We start from the raw sequence: 26155 nt of genomic DNA on the forward strand, positions 1-26155 counted from the left end.
ATCTCCATCATCTGCTTGATTTTAAGGTTTTATTACAAGAGATGTCTAACTGCTGTAAATATTTTTCCTATGAGGAAGAGACACTGATTTAAGTATTTTTTCTGAAATTTAATTTTTAAAATTCATTTATTCCTGTCCTTTAGCCTATAGGGCTTCTAAGCATATCCCTAAAAGCTGTAGGAACCACAAGGAAGATTCTAAGGGAGTACAAAGAGCAGACCTTGCTCTGATCCAAACCATGGGAGCCATCTTCATTTCAATTAATTTACTTTGCCTTTATGAATTAAGAGTCTTTTAAGGAGGTTGACATTTCACTCATCTGAAAAAGCTTGGAATGTGACAGGGGAAAGGGAGGAGAAGTAAATCAAAGGGGTTAGCAATTTTCCAGATGCAATGTATTTTTCTTTTCTTTTCCACCAGAAATTTTAGAGAGCCTTCTGACATTTTAATTCCCTATGCAAAACCACAGTAGCAAAAAAATGCTTACGGCTTATATATCAAAAAACAAACACGCACACATGTGCACTTGCATAAGCCCACGAAATAAATATAAAGTCAGATTTGCTACTCTTTTAACTGAAAATGTTTCATAATATAATAAAGCATAATGTGACATGTCAAAAAAGTTTTCTTTTAGTGTATTTATTAGATGTTTGTGTGTACAGTTGAATTGACACAATTTTAGCTTAAAAGCAGTAGGTTTTGTAACTTACTCTTTTTCTAGTGTGTGACACTAAGTCGGTGTGGTGAGTTGGTGTTGGCTTTTTCACTGAGTTGGTGCTGACTTTTTCATTTAAAAGGTAGCATTTATAGAAACTATTCTCATGACTATATTTTAAATCACACCGGAATATTTCAGTTATCACCTTTATCCACATGGTTTTGGGAAACTATGCCCAAATATTTCATGCAAATGCTGGCCATTTTAGAAGAGTTCTATTTCATGGGGTGGAAATTCATGAAAACAGCCAGGGGTAAAAAAAATCTTTGAGGCCTGAAGATAAATTCTCAGCAACAGGAGATATGACCGTTGTGTCTTGGAGCCAGAGAGGGAGAAATAACAGTCAACTCCCCGAAACACCCTGCTTCAATATTTACCTGACAGCTTTGGTATCTTGACATTTTCCCCAGTGCATTTCCTCCTTTATCAGATATTATTTTACAAGGGATTTCTTGTTATACAAAATTGACATAAATCAATCTATAACAGAGGAATTTGTTTAATACATTTATTCTTTTAAGAAGTTGCATGATCATATTTCATCGACTCGTACAATAGAAAAAAATTTACTACTAAAACAGAGTTTGTGGAGACTGATGGATGGTAAATCTATTTAGTCTTTTCAGAGGTTCATTCTTAGATTTTAATGTTAAATAATAACAACTATTCATTTAAGCTGGTCTCACTGTATACCTTGACCTTTAGCAATTCCACACACAGCAGCTTATTGTGGTATCCTTTAAATATGAGAAATAGAATGTTTTACTTTGCCATTAAAAGAAAAATAAAAGAGTACTGTATGTTACATGGCCCATGAAATATTGGCAGTGTGCTCCTTGGCTTTCATTCGAAGAACTGCGATACTGGAAGACCTCCTTTCAAATTCTGGCTTTGTTTCAAATGCATGTCCATTGGTAGCCCCAGTAAGAAGAGAGTCAGTGAAAAAATTGTTGAGGGGCACGTGGCTGAACTGGTTCTGGTGGTTTGAAAACCCTGTGTAACTGGAATCTGTCCGAGGCGAGTGAGAATAAGGTGTCATGCAGGAGGAAGTGTCACGTGGTAACATGCATGAAGTAACCACAGAACCACCACTCGCATTTCCTGCCCACAAATTGTTCTGAATCTGGAATATATAAAACAACAAATATTACATTTACGCATTCTCACTTTTGTTCCCTTACATTTGTTAAACAGTGTTGACTCAATTTTGTCAACTATTCATTGTTTGCTCCCATTGGGTGGTCTGTGATGACATTCTGAGTACAGTAAGTGATTACTAAAAGATAATTATTTGAAAGATTCTTCCAATCTGTTATACTGTAATAGATCACCACAACCCACATACTTGACCACATAAAATACTCTCAAAACATGTCAATCTCTTGAGTATTCTTTTTACAGTTGTGATTTTTAAAATGAAATCTAGATTTAGTCATGATTCATGACAAATTCATGTGTTTAGAAATGCAGTTTAAAATATGGTTTTATAAGTCAATCAGAGAAAGACATGTATCATATGACCTCACTGATACGAGGAATTCTTAATCTCAGGAAACAAACTGAGTGTTGCTGGAGTGGTGGGGGGTGGGAGGGATGGGGTGGCTGGGTGGTAGACATTGGGTAGGGTATGTGCTATGGTGAGCGCTGTGAATTGTGCAAGACTGTTGAGTCACAGATCTGTACTTCTGAAACAAATAATGCAACATATGTTAAGAAAAAAGAAAAAGAACAAGATAGCAGGAGAGGAAGAATGAAGGGGAGTAAGTCGGAGGGGGAGACAAACCATGAGAGACAATGGACTCTGAAAAACAAACTGAGGGTTCTAGAGGGAAGGAGGGTGAGGGGATGGGTTAGCCTGGTGATGGGTATTAAAGAGGGCACGTTCTACGTGGAGCACTGGGTGTTATGCACAAACAATGAATCATGGAACACTACATCAAGAACTAATGATGTAATGTATGGTGATTAACATAACAATAAAAAATTAAAAATAATAAAAATAAAAAATACAGTTTTAAGTTTAAATATAGTTTCCATCTTTCTAAACTCAATGACACAATTGCATTTGTTAAAGTTCTATAGTTGAACTCAGTGTGGCAGCTTTTGTTGGAAACCATTCCTGATATTTACTTGGTAGATATTTTTAATCAAGCTCATTATTGGAAATGTTTAGCCTTTCATTGCCTTTTCTTTCCTAGAGACTTAAATACATAGCTCTGTGAATATGAGCAATATATACATGTTTTAAACATTTTTTCTAGGCCTTATATATGATATAGTGAGGTTGCAACAGAATTATGACATGTAAAATAATTTAAAATTCTAAAACATGACCATTACCAAATAATGAAAGCACAACTGAGAAAAATATGCTAGTACTAGCAAATATATCATATGAGTACAATTAAAGTACTGTAGAACATCTTATATAAGACAAAACTAGATTGTCACTTGTGCCCAGAAAATTCACATTTCTTAGTATTAAGAAACAACAAACACAAATTTCTCTAAATTTACTAGCATGTAAAGGAGACACTAGGTAGAATTTGTATAATATGAGTTTTAAATAGGCAGTATCTTAGACCAGCTCTTTAAACAAGGACAAGAAAAAAAAAAAAAACAGTGATCATATGCATTACTGAGAAACGAAGAGAAAAATCATGCAAACAGCAGGAGCTGGGGGAAATGAGAGAGAGTTTGAGCCTTAGAAAACAAAATTTAAAAATTCCAACATTATTACACTATTGCAATATTATTACAAAAATTTCAACTACCACAGAGCAGTAATACCTATGTTTATCACATCTGGCTTCCTTTTTAAAAATCATCATAATTAGAATCATATCATCAATTGTTTTTAACACATAAGTAATGTTTGCTTATATTTATTTTTACATAAAGATTTCAGTCTACTGTGTATGACTTCTGGTGTAGTCTCACAATACCCACGCTTAAAGCCTCTTTTTTAAGTGACTTATTTTCAATTAATAGCATAAAATGTTAATGAATCTTCTACATTGCACTGTTAGATGTTACTCTGTCACTCAAGAAAAGATTGCTTAATCAGTTTCAAACATAAGAGAAAATTTGAACAACTAATTTCATCTGTTATTTGGGGGCTTCAAAGATTGGCATGATGCTCACTTCAGTGTTATTTCAGAAATATTTATATAAATACATTTATAAGCTGCTTTAAATATATTAAACCTGTGAGACATATCTATAGATATATATAATGATTTGCACATTCTATTAATCTTTAAGTCATCATTGGCTATGTTGTTTCAGTTTTTGCTTATTCTACTAAATGTATCCCACTTTACCCAAAATATAATGATTGATGCCACTGATTGCTGAGTTATGTATCTCAAACCAACAAGAGGGACTGTTAATGTCATTACTCTGTCAACCCACTCTTCTAACTTGATCTGGGTGATTTTCCTCTGACATTCAATCAAACATTGTGCTACACTGCAAAACCCACAGTCACATGTCTGACAAAAGGGCTTTCAGGAAATGAAAGTGAACTTGCTTGCTTATATTTGAAAGAATAAATGAAAGGCAAAATAGCGGTAGAGAAAGATTTACATTTTAAGTTTGTTAAAGGATTCCTCAATTTATACAAAGTATTGCTGAAATTTGTTATTAAAACCATCTACTCATATTCCAAATGCATAGAAATATATTTAATAATGAGGTAAAAAAAAAAGAAAATGAGGATGGTAAAGGCAAGGAGAGTAATCTATGAATGTAAATTAAGAAAGTTTTTTTTCTCCCTAAAATAATTCACATTAATCTACCTATAAGTTGAAAATAAATTCTCCAGTTTCCCTGGCATGGACAAATATTTTTATTTTGATCAAAACTTCTTATCTGGACATGAGCAAACAAGTTAAATGTGTTACTTTTGGTGAAAGAATTTCTAGCATATAGAAAGAAATGTTTTCTGAACAGAACAGACTGGCAAAGCAAGTTACTACAGCAATATTTTAGTTGGATTTGAGAAGATACCCATATAGTCCCATGGGTAGTGATAACGTTGCACATTTTTACTGGTATGTCCTATTTCCTGATCTCTATCTCCTCCAACCCATATCTTTCTTTCATTTAAGAATTTCTGGCATGTTTTCATCTGACTTTAGGGTTTTAGTTGGTTTTGATGTCGAAAGTTAGATATAAATCATAAAAAAGACAATATCCCCAGTGAATTGAGGTTTTGCTTCCTCTGAAGCATTCCCTCGGGATGATTAAACCTCTGATGACAACAATCAAAATCATGCTCATGATAGCTAATGGTTGTCAATTAATTACCACGTGCATGGTATTAGATATACTGTGGGGACTTCTAGTCATTTCTATACACTAAAAGATGCTTCTTTGTTTTTAGTATCCCCATTTTGTAAAAGGTAGAACTATGGAACAGAGAGTTTAAGAACCTTCCCAGGATGTGTGACTCCAATGGTAGAGGTCAAATCTGAACCCAGGAAATCTTAAGAAATGCAACAATGATATAAAAAAGTCTTACAAGCTGAAATTGTTTATTTGCTTATTCATAATCTTAACTTTGTGGGTGTTCATAGGCTTTATTCTCTGAAAGCAAAATCCCTGATGTTTGCTCATAACTTTTTCTTGTATCCTTCAGCCTAACACAATACATGATAAGCCCTTAATACAACTTTATTAAATGACTGAAAAATCTCGAAGAATATGAAATTTGAACTGATCCATCTTGCAGGTGTAACCAAAATTTTATGGACAATTTATGCTAATATATCTAAATTTTGTTTCATAATTTGAGCTCTATAATCACTACTCTGTATAATCTTGACAATTATGAAAATTTCATCCCCAGACACTGTTGACTTTATCTCCCTAGGTAATTTTATTTTCCTATCAAGTACTTATTCTTCATCACAGATACATCTTCTTGGAGATTCTGACTCATTAAGCATGGGGTGCAGCTTATGGGATCTGAATTAAAATAATGGCAATGACAATATTACAGGAATTCTGAGAATCACCCGGGATTAGGTGACACTATTGAAGTCCAACTTCCTTCCAAATGCAAAAACCCCTTGTACACTTTCACTTATATTTAGTTCTTGTGATAAGAAGCTTACCTCTTTAAAAATTTTTCATTCCCTTTGGAGAACTCTGTAAAAAAGTGAGCTTTTATCTTCCTCTATCACTTCTATTTCTGTTCTTTAAAATGACACAGAATAGGTAGCATCCTTCTTACATGTGAAAATCTTCAAATATCTTAGGCAGTTATTACACAAGTCTCTTTTTCTTAAGCATTCCTCAAAGGCAGTATTTGATCAAACTAAGCTGTTAGAGCTTGTGGTTGAATAAATCTACTGCTGTCAATGTAGGTTCAGTCTATGGCCCCTCCATCCCTCCACCAATTCTATTCTTATACAAGTGGTCATTTTAAAACTATGTGCTTGAACTTAACATGTCATATTGTCTGAAACTGTATATATATATTTGTTAACAGAGAAGCCACACAAAAACTTGCTGATTCATTAAAAGAAATATTATATTTGCTGTTAGATTTTGGAATGAAAGAATACATTTTTTTTTCCCTAAATAGGATCACTACTTTTCTTTTTTGGACTATTTCAGAGATACCTACAATGGTGGAGTTCAGCACCAAACAAATTTTAGGGTTTTTCTGTGGCCCTCTAACTGTATAATATTAAAGAGTTTTACAACCAGGAACACCATCATTAAATAATACCCATGTCCTTCTTTCCTCTGTGCCAAAAAAAAAAAAAAAAGACTGCCTTTACAATTTTTTCTTCTTTATTGTGTTTAAAAGAAGTAGAAAATCTAAAAACATTCCATATTTTAATGTGCTTTGCAACGTTTTAAAAAGTTCTAGGGGTACGTTCAAAGCATTGTCCAGGGAACTTAGCCAACTGCATCCCATTAGCACAAATGGAGGTTCAGCTGACTTACTACACTCTACTTTGAACATTTGCCCCTTAATGTCTTTCTAATCAAATGAAAAGTTAACAGTTAATTATTCCATGACTTTGAATTTAGGAGGAAAGTTGTTTTTTTTTTTTTGGTCTGATTCTTTCCAAAAAGAAATAAAATTCATTTAACACTCATTTTTCTTCCAAGGAATTAAAAGTAATACATAGGATAGAAAGTGTCAATATATATGTGTATTTTACACACACACAACACACACACACACACACACACACCCCACACACAAATACACGAAGAGCTCTTCACTGTGGATATATATTCATGAGTTGAAGTAATATGGTAAATAATGAATGAGAAATTATGAATCTCATTTACCTTCACCTTAGACACTTGATATATTCTTTTATAATCAAAACTACCAAGAAATTTTTAGTATACTAAACCTAGTGTATATTTCTAATGCATTTGCTGATTTTATTATAGTAAGCAACTTTTGGTACTTTAAAAAAAAAACTTTTAAAAGAAATGCAAGTTTGTTAGTCTTTGCATTACCTATAAAGTACCATGATGTATAAAAAACATCAAATAGTTTCATGACAGCATTACATATTCTATTTCCTAATGTTAGTGCTATTTAGAAGACGCTACCTTATGGAATTTAATCTGGATCTAAGAGACACAATAATGTGATATCAATGAGTAACAATCATTCCTTAATTTTAAAGCAACTCTAAAACTAAATATTTTTCTACTAAAACAAGTTTATTTAACCTCACTCCTCTTCTATATATAGATTGCTCTTACCTGCCACCAATGTACATATATACACACACACACAAACAGCCCACACACACATCATGCTACACTCAGACTACCTTCACACCATATGCCTACACAAGTCCCTGTGGGAGTTAAAGGTTGCTTTAAAAAGTCACAGATCAGGGATTCACAAAGAGGTATCTGTAATAATGTTTTAGCAATAGCGTCTTTGCATTAAAACCCCAAAGTTGATTTTTGTTTTTCCTCTTTGACAGAATGTTTACATTTATTGATCACTTTGTATACAATTCAATACTTACTATATAAATTTATTACCACATTATCACGTCTATAATTTACCAGATTTTTCATATGGTCTCTTTAAAAAAATGCAAACATGACTTTCTGCAAAAACAATTTAATTTTTTTAAGAGGTCATTATATTCTTTACTAGCATAACCCTTCCTTTAAAATTTAGTGTGATAAAATGTTAATAAGAATCATACACTTAGTAACTTGCAGATATTTTTAGCTGTTGACTAATATTAGGGTCACATTAACTTTTCTAGTAACTACATCAAGAAGTGTTTTTCTAAATTGTGAATTTGTTACCAGTGAGTAAGTCTCACTTGCTACCAGAGAATAAGTGACTAAATCTCAAACACTGATACTTTGTCCATCTGGGAAAAAAAAAATCCCAATTAAATTAATTACGTAGTGAAAAGATTAATCTGAGCATGTTTAGGTACTACCTAAGAGAGAAATGAGGGTACATTTTCATCAGTGCCTACTTATTAGCTGTAATTTTCACATAAAAAATTCAGATAACATATTATTAAGATTTTTTGGAATCGATTTACATTTCAAAAATTTCAAAAGTATACCTTTTCAACATATAGTATCATTAACCTAAAGTGATTAGGAATTATTTATCAGGAAAAGGTCATATGTTAAATATTGCTTGCTACTTTGATTTTTTAAATAAAATTCCATCTTAGAAATGTATACAGAGATTTGGAACAAGGAAGAGTGAATTTTCCATTAAAAAATCACTTTAAGATAGAACAATCATATGAGACTAAAAATTTGAGAAGGAAACTGCTTTACAGAAAAATAAGTGTATATATCTTTTTAGTGCAAAAATTAAAAGCACTAACCCTCCTAAGAAATGTTAATGTCTAGAAATTTTCAGAATGACATCACATAAATGTGTTTAAATTTTGCATTATTTAAATACTATTTGAAATATGTGCTCCAAATCAAAAGTATAAGAAACATTAAGGACATTTTTTTTTTCTCTTCTTTTAGTGTTGGATGTGTTCTTAACCTGTATGGTAATTATGATCATTATGAAGACTTACAGTAAATCTTACTCTATATACCTTAAAATGACACTTTTCAAATCAACTCACTTAAGGACAGAATAAAATAATAGCACTTAGGATTTGCTATTTTACTTATTATTCAGCAACGCTGATCAACATAGGGTATTTTCCAATTAATTGTCACATTATTTTTCATACTTTAATACATGCATGATAATCATTGTTGACAGTGCTTGATTCATTTTTAATGACACAATTCCCCAATTAAAACAAAATCCACAATTATAAGCGACAAAGATTAAAATATAAATTAAGTTTTCCTTGTAAATTAATAACTTAAAATATAAATCCAATATGCAAATATTTTAATCTACAAGAATATTTTTAAATTTAAAGATTACATGAGGCTTAATAAATATGGCAAGTGAAAACTCTGAATTAAAATATGTCATAAGTTCACACTAACAATAACAGTGTGTGCTGCAGGTTTCAACCCACAGGTCTGTTGTCACAGACTTCTCAGGCTTAATTTCCCCCTGGTTCTTCTCCATCCCCCGTAAAGGAGTTTTTATTTGTATAAGCAACGACAGCACTCTTCAATAATTTATTCTTACATTTTTCTTATTACTTATTTTGGTAATCTACTCAATTTATTAATTCATTCTTTCCTTTTAAAATATAAAATACTCATGACCAATTCAGTTAAATTCAATGCTTTAACAGCAATCACCCATTAAAAGCAAAAAAAAAAAAAGGAAAATCAGCTAAGTTATTATTACTGTGTAAAGTCATTAAGTCACATTAAACTTGAATATCACATTTTTCAAAAAATATGTCTAAATTCATAATCTAAGATATGAATGCACTTTGCTTCTTTTGCAGGGTATTTTTTTTATCTCTGTAAAGTGTTTGTATTTTCAACAAAATAAAAATTATTCCCTCTTTGTGTCTAGCTGCATCATCACTTAACTGATGCTGACAATACCTGCCTCATGCTACATGTAACTTATTTTTAATATGTACTTATATATGAAATATTCTTCATACAAGTTGTATATATTTTTATACATTTAATTAAATTAGCAATTTTATATCGATATGACTTGTTGACCCAGTGATGTTAATATTTTTGTCCCTCCTTCCTCCTAAGAGAAGTTTCACTGTATCACTATGTGACCATTTCATTGGTTGTTTCATAGATATGAGAATATTTATTATACAATGCATCAAGTATAGCTACATTACTAACATTTTAAGAAGATTTTTGGTTATTTATTTGCTGTTTTATATGCTTTAAATTGCTAAACCACAGTGGTTGAAGGAGATAAGTTCCATATTCTTTATTTAGCTTAATTAAAGGTAAACTTTAAGATTAGTACAGAAACTGATGCTACTCTTAAGAACGGCAGAGTGAACAATATTTTCACAATCACTATTTTATAGAAATGTTAACATTTCCTTTAAAAAACTGTATAATTATGTTTGAAACAGAATTTGTTAAACTAGAAATGTTGTACAGCTTTCATCTGTGTTTTAAATCACTCCAATGACGACAAATTATTTATAACTTGAATCCAACCTTTGGTATGTTCAAACTCCAAGTGGCATATATTTATTAAGTCATCAATTAAACAACAGAAAGCAAGACACTGCATGGGTCCCCTTGTATATTACGTAAACACAGATTTAGTTATGATTCTCACTATACACTAAGTAAAACCCCATGGAAAATTTTGGTGGGAAACAACTTCAAACCTTTTAAAATTTTTTGATGAAAATATTTTCTTCATGAGAAAATAATTTTGGTGGATTAAGAATATACCCAAATGTTCCTTAAATTACCATATTTGGTTGTCCTAATTTAAAGAGGAAAGTACATTTAACTAAATTTGATCTTTCCCTAGACCCTTAAATAGTGAATTTACTTAAAAATTGGATTAGTTTAAATGCTACAATAACAGAACATTCACACCACCTAGCTACGTCTGTACTGTAGAATCAATAATGACTAATGGCTATTACAGAATTGTTACTATTTATTGAGCACTCATTATATACGTGTTTACATTATATATATATAATATAATATAATATATATATTATATATAATAGTATGTATTATTATATACTTTCTGCAAGTACCTTGCAGAAACTATTGTTTCTGATTTTCATCAACATCATATTAATTTTTATACCCATTTTATAAATGAGGAGAAACATGCCTAGAGGTTAATTCATTTGCCAAAGGTCTAAAATCTATTAAGTAGCAGAGTCAGGATCTGAACCCACAACTCCCTGGTTGTGAAGCCCATAGTCAACATTAACACCTAGCCCTCCTCAAGTCCAATGACTTAGCTCCACAGACTGTTTGGAAATCAATTTAATCCTCTCAATAACAGAAAAGTATTAAGAAGGTGATCATTAACATCAGCCACACCACCAACTCTAGCACCAATAATACCACCATTTTACAAAGAAAGAATCTGAAGATCAAGGAAGTCAGGAGACTTACCCCAAGTTACCCAGCAAGTAAATGATAAAGTCGATGCACATGCGATCTGAGCCAAACCTAAGGGCATGAAACTAGAGTTTCTTGTAAGAACGGAGGCTGGCTATAATCCTCCAGAAAATGTTTATACCTTGAAAAATATTTTATTCAACAGAACAATTATTTAAAGAAATGATTTGGTGTTCACAAATTAGAAATAAATTAGAATCTACTCTTGATAGATGCTTGCTTTTTCAACTCAAAGACAAAATTACATAGTTCTTTTTGGTCTGCTGGGTGTAGGTTGCATCACGACGTGTCTGCAGAATTTGGTACGAATCTCACCTAGTTTGTAATCTGCCCAAACAGCAAGAGATTTTTGTCTGGATCATTTACAGAACCCCTGTGCCTCACACAGTACCAACATGTATTTGTTGACTAAAATGCAAATAACTCTGGAAGAAAAAAAATTTAACTCAAAAATGTTCTGCAAAATCTTCATAAACTATTCTTTTCAACAGAGGAAGAAATTGAGACTCAGAGAGGGAAAGTGAATTGTTGAGGACCCCAGAGATGGTTAATAACAGAGATCTAGGAATCATCTGTTTTAACTGAAAATTGATTAATTTGGGGTTCATAACATATTCCAGAATGTTGAAGCGAAGCGACTTTCTTTCACATCTATTCAGTGTATACGTAATTTGCTTAATACAATACAAAGTTACGATCTGAATCATCCTTTTTAAAACATAAATATATTGTAAATGGGGTGGCAGATACTGTATACACCCCACCACTATGTCAGTGCTAAAGTCATGTGCTGATTGAAGGAGAATTGATGGAAGGTTTCCTGGAGGAAACAGATCAGGTGAAGAGGAGGGAATTCAAGAGAGGAGGAAGAGCTTCGGCACAACACAAGGAATAGATGCAGCACATGAGTGTTGTTTAAAATGTCAGGTCGTGGAGAACATCGGGTGCTCAGGTATTTTCATTTAGCAAAATCATAGTGTTGCCAAATGACAACTGATATCATGAGCCAAAATAAAGGGTTTTTAGAAGACAGATACCATTTCTCAGTACATCCAAATATACTACCTTACAGTACTACTGACGTCACTCCTCTCACTGTTTGCTATCAAATATGAGCAAGCTTAAAAAAAAGAATACCTGAAAACAGTCTCAGAAGTGTCTACATTTTGTAAATGCTTTATATCATTATTTTATACCTTTAAAGAAATGAAAGCATCTTTGCTTTCCAAAGTGATTTGGTGTTTTAAGGTCAAAACTGAAATATTTCCTTGCTCAGTGATGCTGCGTTAAAGAGCCCTGAACTCCTGTACTCAGAAAACCTGGACTTAAATTCAATGAGTTAATGGCTGTAAGAAAGAAGCCTGGCTTAAAATAAGCCCTCAACTGGCAGGTATTAATTTTACCAGTAGGGCTGTTGTTACTAGTTTGTAATGAGAGCACTGGAAACAAAGTATTTAGAACACTTTAGAAAATATTAATTACTATTCATAAATAAACCTATTATATAGAGGCTATATAGAGATACTTTTATAGTTGGTAAGATTATTATCCACATTGAGCAGGCCTGAGGAGATCATTTTCTCAACCATTTCTGTTTTCATGTATTTCTGTGTATGTTTTTGCTTTCCCACCGAATTGTTAATTCTTTGTTTCTGTCCTGTTTCTAGTTTTCTAGTTTCTAACTTTTTGGTAATTAATATTTTTTTCTGTAATTAGTAACAGTAACCAAGCTCAGTGTCTGACTGCACTGAGTTGTTGGATTCTGGTTTGGTTCCTATTTTCTGATTATAATTTCTATTTTCAAGACACATGCTTTAAAAAAAAAGTTTCCTTTAGGCTGAAGCTTGAGAGACATGATCTTGGCATAATTATTTCTCCAAAATAAAAAAAAAAGTCAACCACATATTTTTAAGTTAAAACGGAGTTTTCCTGACCTTATCCAATACCCACAGTGGAGAGTGAGAGGTATTTTGATTTCAGTATTTTTGGCAACCAAGAGTCTAATGACTTACCCATATAAAAAATTACAATGGATTTTACAGTATTGATTTTTATTATTGTTGATGAATTATACTGTCAAAATAACTTCAAAAACAATAACTTCAACATGTGATGCCTGTGTTGCCGTACTTAAATTAAGAATTGGAATAACCAATGTACATAAATTATGGAGAAACCACAGGGAGAATTAGTGCAAAATTCCCATGATTTGTGAGGGGAAATTTTTAAATTAATCCTTTGTTGAGTGAAAAAGACTATAAACATATAATTTGATTGTACCATCTTCCTTCCTGCTTGAGCTACTTAGTAGGTTACCTCAGTGTGCTGACAGTCTCTAAAGCTATGAGGCACAATAACACAATGGCAAGATAACCCTAGGAAAAAAGCATGACTAAGAGTATATTAAGTTACATTAAGCCCTTATAAAGAGCTTAGTTTGTGCCAGGCACTATTCTAAATGTTTTATGTTGCACTGAAGAAGAAAGGGTAGTTAGAGAGAAGGCAACCCCTAGCAAGGCACAAGGAAGTGGGACACACACACACACACACACACACACACACACACACACACAGAGAAATGGGGTTTCCAAGGAAAGAAATGAAGACTGAAATAAGAAGGTCCCAAAAAAGTATGTTGTAGTCAAGTGTGGTGGAGCACTTGACTAGCAAGACTATATATAAAGTCCATTTGAAAAGAGTTCATTAATTTGTAACTTTACTATTTCTAAATTCATCACAGTGAAGTCGTTCAAAATATAGAGAGTACATGCCAATATATGCCATCTCTGTCGTTTTCATTGTTATTTCCCTGGCTCTGAGTATAGTTTCTGCTCCCCTAAACTAAATTGCAGACTTGAATAATGCAACTTAAGCCTTACGCTCCTTTGGTATTCATTTATTAATTATTCAATCTTTTCAACATTCAGTTCTTGGGAGAGACAGTCTATTGGACAGGTTAAGATCTTGCATGTGGGAGCCAGACTGCCTGTGATGAGATCCTGGCTTCGTCACAAGTGAAGTAAGTATCTCCCCTCTGTGTCTCAGTTTCCTCATATGGAAGATGAGGATAATTCATTAATAGCACCTATTGCATAAGATCGTGGTAAGGATGAAACGAGTTACTCCATGTAACCTGCTCAGAATATAGTAAGGCCTGATATAGTAAGGGCTATGGCTGGGCTAACAACCACGAAACCCCTGCAGTACCTGCCCTCGTGGAGCCAGGAGCCTAGAGCCTACCAGGGAGACTTCCTCACAGCACTGTGTTCAGAAGTCATCTAGGACACTCAACACTATTTGGTCAATCAAAGCTCATTGGCCCTATGATGATAAGTAACAGAATATATATATATATATGCTTTTAAACTGGAGAAAAAAATATCTCCTCTAAGATAAATTTTGAAGAGTAAGAAAAACAAGGTTCTTCTGATGGCAGGTATGGACACTTATTCAAAAGGCACTGTCGTCCTGTAGTAGACTGCAATGGTGAGGCCTGGCGCAAGCAGCCCTGCCCAGGCTCTCCTATAAGAAAGCACTCCTGTGGTCACAGGCCAACTCCTTAACTCCCACGGGTCTCGTTTCCTAATGTTTAAAAGGACTGAACTAGGTGATCTCTAAGGCTTTTACTCACATATGACATTACATTAATAAATTCGGTGAATTTGTCTGGAAGGGTGAAGGTCTCAAAATAGGTTGTTAAGAATCATAAAAAGCATCAGAATGCAAGGATGCACAAAACTAAAGGGCTGAATTCATGCTCACAAGGTATGTACTCAGAGTTGAAGAAAATGAATACCCTCAAGTTTGGGCTTGCAAAGATTTGGTTACTGGACTATCAAGGTATTCCCCAGCATATATGTTACATATTTGTTTTCAAAATGGTCTGTAACAGTGCATATCCTTAAACAACTAAGGAATGAAATAACAAATGTCTTGTTCCTTATAATACAAGTGTTCCTCATCATGTATCAAATATAGTTCCGGATACTCTAACTCAGTAATAGGAAAAATTAATGTCCAATTAAAAAGATAAAATGTATTTTATTAACATGCATTACAAAGTGTGGGGGGAAAAAGGCCTCTAAATTGAAAGGAAATATAGAGAAGAAAAGGAAATTCTAAATGCTCTCTAAAATGAGATGAGAGCTCCCATTATAAAGGGGTGGATGTGTTTTTTAATGTGATAAATTTTTTAAATGATCTCCAGTACTAGTCCTATGTATGTTTTAAGTAACCAAGGGCTAAATGTTTCCTTGAAACAATGAGCAACTTCAAAGCTGGAAAGACAACATAGGAAAAGAGATTTTTAAGTGGAACTGAAGGTTTCATAGACCACACCAGACACTAGGTTAGGGGATGGTTCATCAAACATTAGCCACAGAGACAGCACGCCAAGCAATGCTTTATTTATTTTTGAAACGTTAACAAAGGAAATGAGTCTGAATAGTTAAAATGTAGACTGATTAAAAGGCTTATACTATGAATGATGCTACTTCAGTTGTTGCAATGTGTAACAAGGAAGAGACCCTAAAATATTTTGAACAAACAGCTCTAAAAGAAAATAATAACAAAATAAATATTTTAGTAAAATAAGCATCTAACAAACATGCAAAAAGTCTTCTGGAGGTTAAAATTTTCATTCTCGACTACCGTATTAGATATAATAAAGCCAATAATAATATATCCTTTTTAAGAATATACACACCACATCTATTTTTCTCGATCAGTATTCTGTGAAGTTTACCATACCTGTGGATAGCTGTCAGTCCTTGGCAAAACTGATATATCATAGGTGGCAGCAAAATGGCTTTTAGCTTGTTGTATTTGGCCATAACGTTCTCTTTTTCTCCACTTGGCCCTTCGATTTTGAAACCAAACCTAATTTTTTTAAAAAGTAGAATTTTAGCTGAGGAACATTTGAAAATGCAATGGCGATGTTAAAAGACACAGATCAGAAAGAACAAACCAGGTCAACAAAATCACTAAGAAAGAAATTTATGTCACAAAAGTATCCACAAATTTTACTTTCTATTTCACCCTGCTAAGTGGTATGTCCATAGGCAATATAAATTAATAGAAAGGGAGGAAATACTTAAAAAGATTATTTAATTTGTCTCAGCCTCTTTTTTTTTCATTTTGGAAAATAAAAAGGAGTTAGATTATATGATTTTGAAGACTCCTTATGTCTCCAAATTGTCATAGATAATCCTCCTCTCAGAGAATGCTGCAAATCTGGAAGACATTCATGACTTTTTAGTTTGGGGTTATGCACATAACATTAGCCCAGCCAAACTATAACCAAATTAATATCTGGGTCTGTCAAAACAATTATCTTTAGAACATGTCACAAAGTGAAGACTGTGCTGGGTTGTACCCATACTTAGATAATCTTAGAAAAATTTAAACACAAAGATTACATCCAAAACACATGGCACTGGCAGAAATATCACGATTATTTAGAAACAGAAAATATTAAGATTACATATTATATTGAGCACGATAAAGACTATGGGTAAAATGGAACCATCTGAAATTGAACTCTGGTTTTAAACTATACAAATGCGCTTATTATATAAATCACACCACTTATAATTCTTATCTTCCCTTATAGAAAATGTTCAGAAATCTCCAAATCATTTCTCCAATATAAGAGACTTATAGGTAATATAAATAATAATATGAATGGGAAGATAGAACCAAGTTCAAGAAAGCCTATGAGTTACTACAGCCTCTACAAAATCACAAAGCTCTCCTCCAAATTTCTCTATTTCTATATTAATAATATTTGTCATAACAACCATCTTCCTCAGAGGGTTAAATAATCACTAATTCACACTTAGAGCTCTCCGGAATCTTCACTTTAGCATTTTAATGAGTTAAAGGGAGACACAAAAAGTTATATTCGGTATGTGTCATTTGATATTTTTGAGTAGACATTTCACAAGCAGCTGTCAGGAAGCTCTTCAGTCTTTACAGAACTATGTTCAGAATACAAAATGCTTACAAAAGAAGCTGGAAATCACATATCAAATGCAGATTGTTAAAACTGTTAAAATTTACTTGAAATTTTACTCTTTTTCATAATTAGCTGTAATCTTCTTTATCTTTACCATCACATTGATGGATACATATTAAGCCTCAGTTCAATGTGCAAGCATGTACTGCAAATTTAAGGTGGCACTTTAAAGAGTTTCCAGCAATTAAAATAAGGCAATGAGAGCTACCTATTCAGTATGGTTTCTTAGAACACTGTTGGTAAAGGTGTATCATGCACAATGCCCAGGGCCCAAAATAACATCAACAACAGAACAAAACATTTTTTCTTCCTGTCTTCACAGGCACTAGGAGCATAGTAAGGAAATTTAGTAATGAGGTTTTTTTTTTTTTTCATTGGGAAAAAAAAGGTCTTTACAATCTCCTTAAAATAATTATGAATTACCACTCTGATATGAAAAGCCGGAAAGAGAAAATGTGAGCAAATTAGGTTTGGGTTGGCTCTCTGTGCATGTTTTTAGACAAAAATTAATCAGGAGTTGATGAAATGTGAAGGGGAAAACAACCATTGTGCACAGCTGATCACTCTATATGTAAACATATTTTTCAATGGTTACAAGTATAATTAATTCTAATATATGAACACAAGGCAAAAAAATAAAACAGCACAATCATGTGGGACTGATATTAACACTTGACAATTCTAAAATTCTTCATTAGCATCAACTTTCTGTACATTTACTTCCTGAACTAAAATAAATAACTATTCACCTCCACAAGCTGAAGAAAAATCCTGCTGCTTGGTACTCCCGCACGACCAAATGTTGCCTTTAATGATGAAACGGCCTTACAATGGCTTAATCTTCAGAAGAAATATTATTACTCTCAGGACAAAATTCTTCACTATCTTATTTATTTCTCTATTCTTATACTGTATGGGAATTGCAAACTTCAATATTATCCCAAAGCGTGGTAAAATGCACAAAGAAACATGCTATTCCCTGAAATTGTTACTTGAGAACTAATAAAAAGTAGTTTAAGAATACCAACTCTAGTAAAAATAAAATATGCCTAAGAGATAGAATTTTACCTAATATAATTTTTTTCAAATGATTCTAAAAGTTTAGTATATTGTGCAATCCAATTTGATAATTTGAATACAACTTATAAATATAATTGAGTATATATTTTAAAATTACTTCAAGATCATTCTTTTTATTGCCTCTGCAAAAAAGATATAAGCTATCTACATTTAAAAGTTAAAATGAGATGGCAAGGCAACTATTAAAGCTGGGAAAATTATAGGGGAGCTATACGATCTTTCTTTATGCATAGTAAAAATAAGTTATGGTATTTATAACAATTGCGAATTTGTCAAATTGTTTCATTTTTTTCTTTGTTTATTATAACCCCAACCTCAATAAAATTACAGACCTATGGGCCATTACACATATAACTTACCAATACCTGGTATATAACCTAAAAAGAACCTTAACGTCTGATAAAATAGGACAAAACAAAACAAAATAAATGCATTAGTAAATAGATAGCTATGATTCTGTGTTTTTGCCCTTTAAAAATTAGAGATATTTATGACATTCTGTTGTTTTAAATAATCGTTAATTTGTATGCCTATGTAATAAGTCAAGTGTTCTTTTATGTTTTTGTGTGAGTGATTAAATTCTTTGCAAGGAAAAAGAAATTTTAGTAGACCTACATGCATATCATACATTGTTCTATATCTTTAGCTGGAGAATCAGTTTCTTCTTTTGTGGCAAAATGCAACCATTGAATTATTCTAACAGTATCTGCCCCTCCCAACACACACCCAAGGGCTTCATTTGGCTCCTACCTGCACCCTGGCCTCCGTGAGCTCTGTCCTCAGAGCAAGTTGCTCTCTGACGTATACGTCCGGGTAATGGGTTTTCTGAAAGACCTTCTCCAACTCTTCCAACTGCAGGCTGGTGAAGGTGGTTCGGTGCCTCCGCTTCTTACTGCTGGATACGTTGCTGTCACATTTATCCCCAAGTTCATCCAGTTCTCCCTTTTCTGGCATCCCTTTCACGGGAGACATCCGGAGACTATTACAGTTGTCCATAGCTCTATTTAGTTCTGTGTGAAGAGGCTGTCCTTCTACTTTAGTGATCCCATAGTTCACTGTATCCAGAGAGGGGAAAACAACAGTTCTCAGGATTGTGAAACATTTCAACGAAGAAATGAAGTTGAAGTAATTTACAGCCTCAGGAAAGCAGTCTGTTAATGATTTACTGTGCCAGTATGAATTCAAGCATCACATTGTGTACTACTATTAATCCACTTTGGGCAGGTTTAGGGCCATTTAAAAATGTGTTACATGGAACTCATATAATTTGCCAGATTTTACAGTTCTATTTTACAGGGCTAATGTAATGCTTATGCACATAATTTATAGTCAAATAAGGTGATCAAATTAAAAGATGCTCTAGATTTTTAAAAAATTGAGCATAATGTTTGAAAAGTGAACCAAATTTAATGTAAGTGATATATGTATTTATTCACAGCAGACAAAATCGAGCTACTTACATGACTCAAGAAAGACATTTCAATTTTAAAAACTGAAAAATTTCAATTTTAAAAATAATACCTGTAAACCCATATCCAAACTCTTCCCTAAAGTAATCTTCCTGCTCCACTCAAAACGTATGGACTACAGATTTAGATATGGTTTTGTTTCTACTATATTTTGAACATTTTGACTGTATATTCATGTCTGCTTTTTAAATTTTTTTTCAAAAAGCGACCTACTAAATTAATGACTTTCGTATCAGTTTCTGGAAGTGGTTCTTATAGAACAGAATAAGATTTAAGACTTCTTTAGTGTAATAACTCACTTGCAGTTCTTTCTAAATAGGTCGTATTTACGTTTAACTCATGAAATACGTTTTAAGACAGAAAGTTTTATTTTTCCCTAAAGCAGAGACATTAAAACATCTATTAAAAGATTACAAAAGATGCCATCTTCCATTCTGTTTAGGGGTGTTTAACTTTCAGTGATTTCCTCCAGATTTGATTGCATGCTTGCAATATGATATAAAACAAAAATCTATCCTGTGGCCACACACACACACACACACACACACACACACACGCACGCACGCGCGCGCGCCCGCGCGCGCAATGGATGCACATAATGAAACTGGAAAGAGTTTTTGAAAAAGTGAACCCAGCCAGAACAGTAATTTCCAATGAACTGCCATACTTTATTCGTTTGTATCTTTTTGAAAATTCTCTCATAACGTATTTTAGCAACTGTTCTAATCATTATACCAATGTTTTGAACTTTAAGACCTAAAATAACTTAAATGTTGAATATCCTTTATGCAAAAGATGGGATGTAAAACTAGATATAACGAAGAGCCATGACTGATTAACAATAAGGTTTTGTGTTCGGCAGAGTTAAATGGGGAACTTCGGTAATTAGGGAGGGGGGAGGGGAAGCAGCCGTGAGGGTAAGGGCATCTCAGGAGAAAGACAGGAGCTTTCCTAAATTTAGCGAACTGCTGCCTACATTCATCTTACTTAATACTTTCCTATTAAAATTCATCCTAAAAGTGTGATTAAAAAAGTTAAGGTATCAAAAATCACCTATTTCTCTTCTTATTTTGGATTCCCGACAATTTAAAATAGGATGTAGTCCTATCCAGCAGTTAACACAGGACATCAGAGAATCGTTTTTTTTTAAATCCTGTCCATTCGAATAACTTTACGTATACATATAAGAATTCCAAAAATAAAGATACTGCAGTCTGAAATACAAACAGAAGGCCAAAAATTTAACATATTAAAAAAATTAATTGCGTCTGTCTTTCTAAATAAATGACTGAAACGATTTAACTGATTTTCTCTGTCGTTCCCACCTACTATTTTGGTTCAACCTTGCAAGTCACAAGGAATCTGCAACGTTGAATAAGTAAAATACACGAGATTTTTTTTTAAACTTACTGTGTACAAAGTATTTAGAAAATGAGCTCCTATGAGCCAATACCTTGCCAGATTTTGACCCTCCATTAAAACAGGGGGCGGGAGGCTTGTTGTAAATATTTCACACTTAATTCGTTTGTTATTTTAAAGCAACCCGCTCCTTACAGCTTAACTGTGGAATATATACAATGATAAGGAAAAGTCCTCTTGCAATTGTAAACTTGCTTTAGCTGTCGCGATCTAAAAAAAATACGTTTGTATTGGGTTACAAGATAGAAAAGATAGATGGTTTGTTTTGATAACATTTTGACTTGGAGATACTTGGCCGTTCAAAGTTGAAGATTTTACCCAGAAGCATTCCGAGAGAGGGTTCTTAGGTGACTTTTAATGTAGAGTCAGAAAAAGACACAATACAGAGTTCGGGAGTGAGTGCTTATATTGGGGATTCTTTACTCGAAGCTATTGAAAGTGATTTGGTGTTAGGAAAAATTTATGTGTGCTCTATTGCAAACCCAAAGAATCCGCATCACAACTTCACACAAGCTAATCTAGCAATTTTCCAGCTTCACAAAGAAAAATACCGCTACGTCTTGGAAAACTTGTTTTGAAACGGTTTTTCACCTAAAGGAACTCAAAGTTTTCTGATTCGTGACGACAGTGACGTCCTCTAACGAGCTATGATCGATTTCAGCTCCTTCTGCGGGGGCAGCGCGTCGGGCTCACAGAGGAAGCGCGCTGTCTTGACTCAATTACACTCTATTTACCGTCCTATCAGTTTACGCCTGGGTCCTAGATACAGGGAGTCCGGGACCCATAAGGGACAGCACTCGACAGCTAAAAGAGAGCCGCGCGGAGGCAATCCGGTGCCTAATCCTTCCCCTGCCCCTCAAAGTCGGCTGCAGCCAACACCGCTCCTTAAAACGCTCACTCTTCCATTGCCTTCCTCCGCCCTCCGGGCTCTCTCGCTCCCCCTTTCCTTCCTTCCATCCTCCCTGCCTGCCTGTCCGGACACGTCCCCGCACTTAGGGTTTGCGGAAGGGTGGCGGAGGCTCGGGCAGGCGACTCACCGCTGCTCTCCTGACAGGGCGAGGTTCTCTCCAGGCGCACGTGATGCTCGGCGCGGGGCAGGGGCCCGAAGGCCTGCACGCATTTGCCCGCCGACGCTTTGCTGTAAAAGGACTCATTGTCCAGCGTCTCCATAACGTGCTCCAATGCGCCTCCTGCGCCCATGTAGAAGTCACTGTTTTTACTCGGCGGGCTCTTGAGGGCAAACTTCTCGCTCAGAAACTCCATAATCCTGGAAGGCTGTCGCGGAGCTCCTGGGGCGCGGAGGCTGGAGAGCGCTGGGGGAGGGAGCAAGTGGGCGGGAGAAGGGAGGGCCGAGGAGGGAAGGGGAAGCTGCCCGGCTCCGAGCCCTTTAATACGTCCCGGCTGGAAAGGGGGCACCCGAAGTTGCTTTTATATCTTGAAACTCAGCTGGGCTCTTCGGGCAACCTCCCAGTTCTAATGAATATGAAAATAGGCAGGCGACTAACTCCACCCCGGGTCCCCCTCCGCCCCCACCCCACCCCACCCCCACCTTCCCCCACTTACCCGCGCAGGGCGCGTCCAGGCCTAGGTTAGACAGCTCCATTTCAGACAAATGCCAGGAGGGACGAGGCCCCGACACCCAGAAACATTGTCGCCGCGACAGTGGATTGGCATTTCGGAAGAGCTTGGTGAGATCGCAAAGCAGTTAACCCTCCACTCCCTGCTCTCTGCGCCCTTCCGGGCCGCCCGCCCGACACCCGGTCCCCACCCCGCCCCCACGCCGGCCACTCACTACCCGAAAGATTTAGAGGCGTCTTAAGAACTTGAAAGGAAGTATTTCTCTTAAAGGGCTTTTATTTCATCCGTAAATCGTTTATGTGGAAGATCCACATTAACGCGAATCCCAAGAAGCCAGATACATTGGCAGCTCTTTACTGGGTCGGCCGCGGTGGATGGGCGGCTTCGGCTTCTAACCCGGAGGAGCTCGGCGTCCCGGCGCTCTCGGCGCTTACGAGCCCATGGCCTTTCCTTTCTTTCTGGAAGGCCGCGGCGTGTGGACGTGTTTGCGATGGGTGGGAGAGGGAAGCTGAGCAAGAGGCATTGAAAGCATTATGCCAATACCAATCTATTTCCTCACTCTCCTCCCAACGCTCCTTTTGGTCCCCGATTTTATCATTCGATCCAGATTATTTTAGGAAAACCTGTTAGGAAAAGTGCCTCCTTCAAAGGGACCTTAGTATAGGCCAGAGGGACGCTCGTTACACAAAAGGCTTATGAAAGAAGAAGGCCTTCCGCGTGGTTTTTAAAACAATTATTTTTAAAGAGTGGCGGTGGAGTTACTGTGAACAGCGCGTGCCGGGAGCGAGGGGCGCGCGCGGAGCTGGGCGCACTAGCGAGGCGGCGTTTCGGGAGCCGGCGCGGCCTGGGCCTGGGTTTGGGCCCGGGGAAAGGCGGGAGACTGGGGGGTGTGCTAGGGTGGGCGGGGAGCTAGCCGCTCCCTGAGGGCAGGACAGCACTGAGGGGTTGACATCCCCTATGAGTGGCTTTGGGATTGACTCTGGCTTCCGAGAAGCCCGCAGCGTCTAAGGGAAATATGTTCAGTGCCTTGGGCACGAAGAGGCAGCCATTTGCAACAGGCTCTTGAGCTGGCAAACTTGGTGAAAAGCTCCCCCAAGTTGGGGACTACGGACGGCACCTTCCCAGGGAGGACTCCGTTCGAGGGTCCTGACAGCCTTTCCGGCACAGGCCTTCGCAGCGCCCGTCGCGCTTCCCTAAGCCAGCCTGGCAACGACGCCACGGCCTTGGGCACGAGAGCGGTGACGCCAGGCCCAACTCTGGCAGGCATCCTGATGGGCTTGGGAATTTCCAGCGTCTTGCGGCCTTGGCTGGCCCAAGACTCCCTGGTAGACCTTCTTCGAGGCCAGGCCAGGCCCACAGCCTCGGAGGAACCACCGTGGAGGTCTGCGCACCTCTGCGGGGCTCCTTAGTTAGCACTGCCCTAGAAGCGCGCCGGCCCGGAACGCCCAGATCCCGGCGAACTGAGCCCGAGCGGGCGGCCGCCCGTGCGCCCGGGACCTTTCTCCCGAGAGAGGGCGGGGGGGCACAAGCTCATTTCACGTGGCGCCGCGCTCAGCGTGGCCTTGAGTGCGCAGTCGGGTTCCTGAAAGTTGACACTGTTTCTGGAATTACGTAGCTCTTGCTGTCTTCTTACTCCTATCTCCCGAGACCCGCAGCCTGCACCAGCAGCGAACTGTTAAATCTCAAGGAGTCAAAAGGAAAACTTTCCCGGGACTGCGCTCCAGGAGATAGCCGGACTGTATCGAGACGCGGGAACAACGCTGGCATAGGTTGGAGGGAAAAAAACAAAAAACAGAACAAAACGAAAAACAAGGAAACGCTGGCGGGAGGGTACCCTAGGCGTCCGGACCACGCTTAAGGCAGAGTAGCAGCCATGTGCTTCCTGGGCACTTTATAGCTAGTTCCTTCGCTGCCCCTGCGGAAGAGTTGGGTGTCCAGTTAGCCACTCATTTCTGCGTGGGGTGATTTTTTTTTATTCTCCCCTAGCCCCTCTGTACCTAACCTTCAGACATATTATGCAAGTCTGACCTTCTGTAATAAACATGGAGAAGATAAAAGAAATGGTCATTTAATAGGTTTTTTAAATTTTCACAGCAGCAAGAATAACGCCTTGCTGACTTGAGGAAATACACAAACAACTCCTAGCTATAAACTTAGTTACGTCGTAGAGCTCTGTCAGCTTGTTTATAAATATGCGTCTTAAGAACCCTAAATTTCCTGAAAAACATTCGATGTATTTTAAATGAAAGACATATGATGCAAGCTCTGGGGTACTTGTATATCAATAAAGATCCAGCTCATAGAGGAAAAACTACAGGGGAGCCAAGGAAGATAGCTGCTTAGTAAACTGTTCCTATCTCACACCTCAAACCCGTTTTTGATGGTAGTGGTTGGAGGGATGGGTGCAAGGTGTCACCCACCACACTTAATATCCCTGGAGCCTCCTGCAAACGCAAATCTATTACATGGAATCCTGTGTGTTTGGGGACATGTAACCACTTGTGCCCATAACAGAAGGAACAGCTAATGGCAAACTCCCATAACGAATGCTTAATCTGCAGTTTTTGGCAAGAAGTTGGGTCTCTGGTTGCCAAAAGCTGCATTAAATAGATTTTGAGAAGTTGAGATGGAGTTTATGGTAATGACACAGTTTTAGCCATTGGAGCATTAATAATACACTTAAAATAATACTAATTAAAATAATAATTAAATGCTTTCTGTGGAAGTCTCAAGAAGAGAGACAAAATCAGATTGGAGGCTATCTCTCCTTCTGTGAGATCTACCTGGGCTTTTTCTGCCTGATGCTTTGAGGATAACCTTCTTGGAAATTGACCGTAGCACTCTGATAAATACTTTCTACCCAAACCCGGCATAACTCTTCCCTTCTCAGTAGGCTTTTAAAACCACCCCTAATCTTCATTCCTTATCCTTACCCTCTCCAATTCCAACCAGTCAGCTAGGTGAGGGCCCCAGGGGTTAGTGTTCCAAGGAGCCATCAGCTGGCAAAGAAGACCCAGTTTATTAAGTCAGGTTCTAATTGGGATTTTATCTCAGCGGGCGCAGTCCATCACCCCCAGGCTACCATTCCTTTCTTTGCTCCACCTTTCTATTTTGTCTTTGAAGGTATTGTTGATTTCTTACTACACTCTGAGCCTGAGTTCTAAACTCAGGATTCTTCTCCCCATCTTTCACGTAGGGGGGTAGGGAAGGGACTGAGATGGGGAACCATCAGCTTCTTTTAAAGCCTAACAAAATTTAGGACATCTTAGGATCCCACCACCTTCAGGTCTCTGGGTGCTGTGAAGACACTGATGTTTCTTCACATTGCTT

General features: G+C 36.5%; 1 protein-coding gene across 1 annotated transcript; it reads right to left on the reverse strand.

Annotated features, from left to right (window-relative positions):
* Positions 1-590: 590 nt before the first annotated feature.
* ALX1 (ALX homeobox 1) lies at positions 591-22510 on the reverse strand. The gene is made up of 4 exons (XM_027595335.1): positions 22285-22510; positions 19110-19414; positions 16013-16141; positions 591-1844 (listed from the first exon to the last, which is right to left on the reverse strand). Exons 1-4 carry the CDS (start codon positions 22508-22510, stop codon positions 1524-1526), a joined length of 981 nt encoding a protein of 326 aa, XP_027451136.1. The 3' UTR covers positions 591-1523.
* Between the last annotated feature and the right edge of the window lie 3645 nt (positions 22511-26155).

This window comes from Zalophus californianus, chromosome 9 (assembly GCF_009762305.2).
Source record: "Zalophus californianus isolate mZalCal1 chromosome 9, mZalCal1.pri.v2, whole genome shotgun sequence".
Lineage (NCBI taxonomy): Eukaryota > Metazoa > Chordata > Mammalia > Carnivora > Otariidae > Zalophus > Zalophus californianus.

Excerpts from the sequence above, each read along its gene's own strand:
- ALX1 (XM_027595335.1), bottom strand. The coding sequence starts at position 22,510 with ATGGAGTTTCTGAGCGAGAAGTTTGCCCTCAAGAGCCCGCCGAGTAAA. Across the intron at positions 19,415-22,284 it reads GCCCTGTCAGGAGAGCAGCG|TGAACTATGGGATCACTAAA; the intron begins GTGAGTCGCCTG and ends CTCTGGATACAG. Across the intron at positions 16,142-19,109 it reads TCACGGAGGCCAGGGTGCAG|GTTTGGTTTCAAAATCGAAG; the intron begins GTAGGAGCCAAA and ends TAAAAAAATTAG.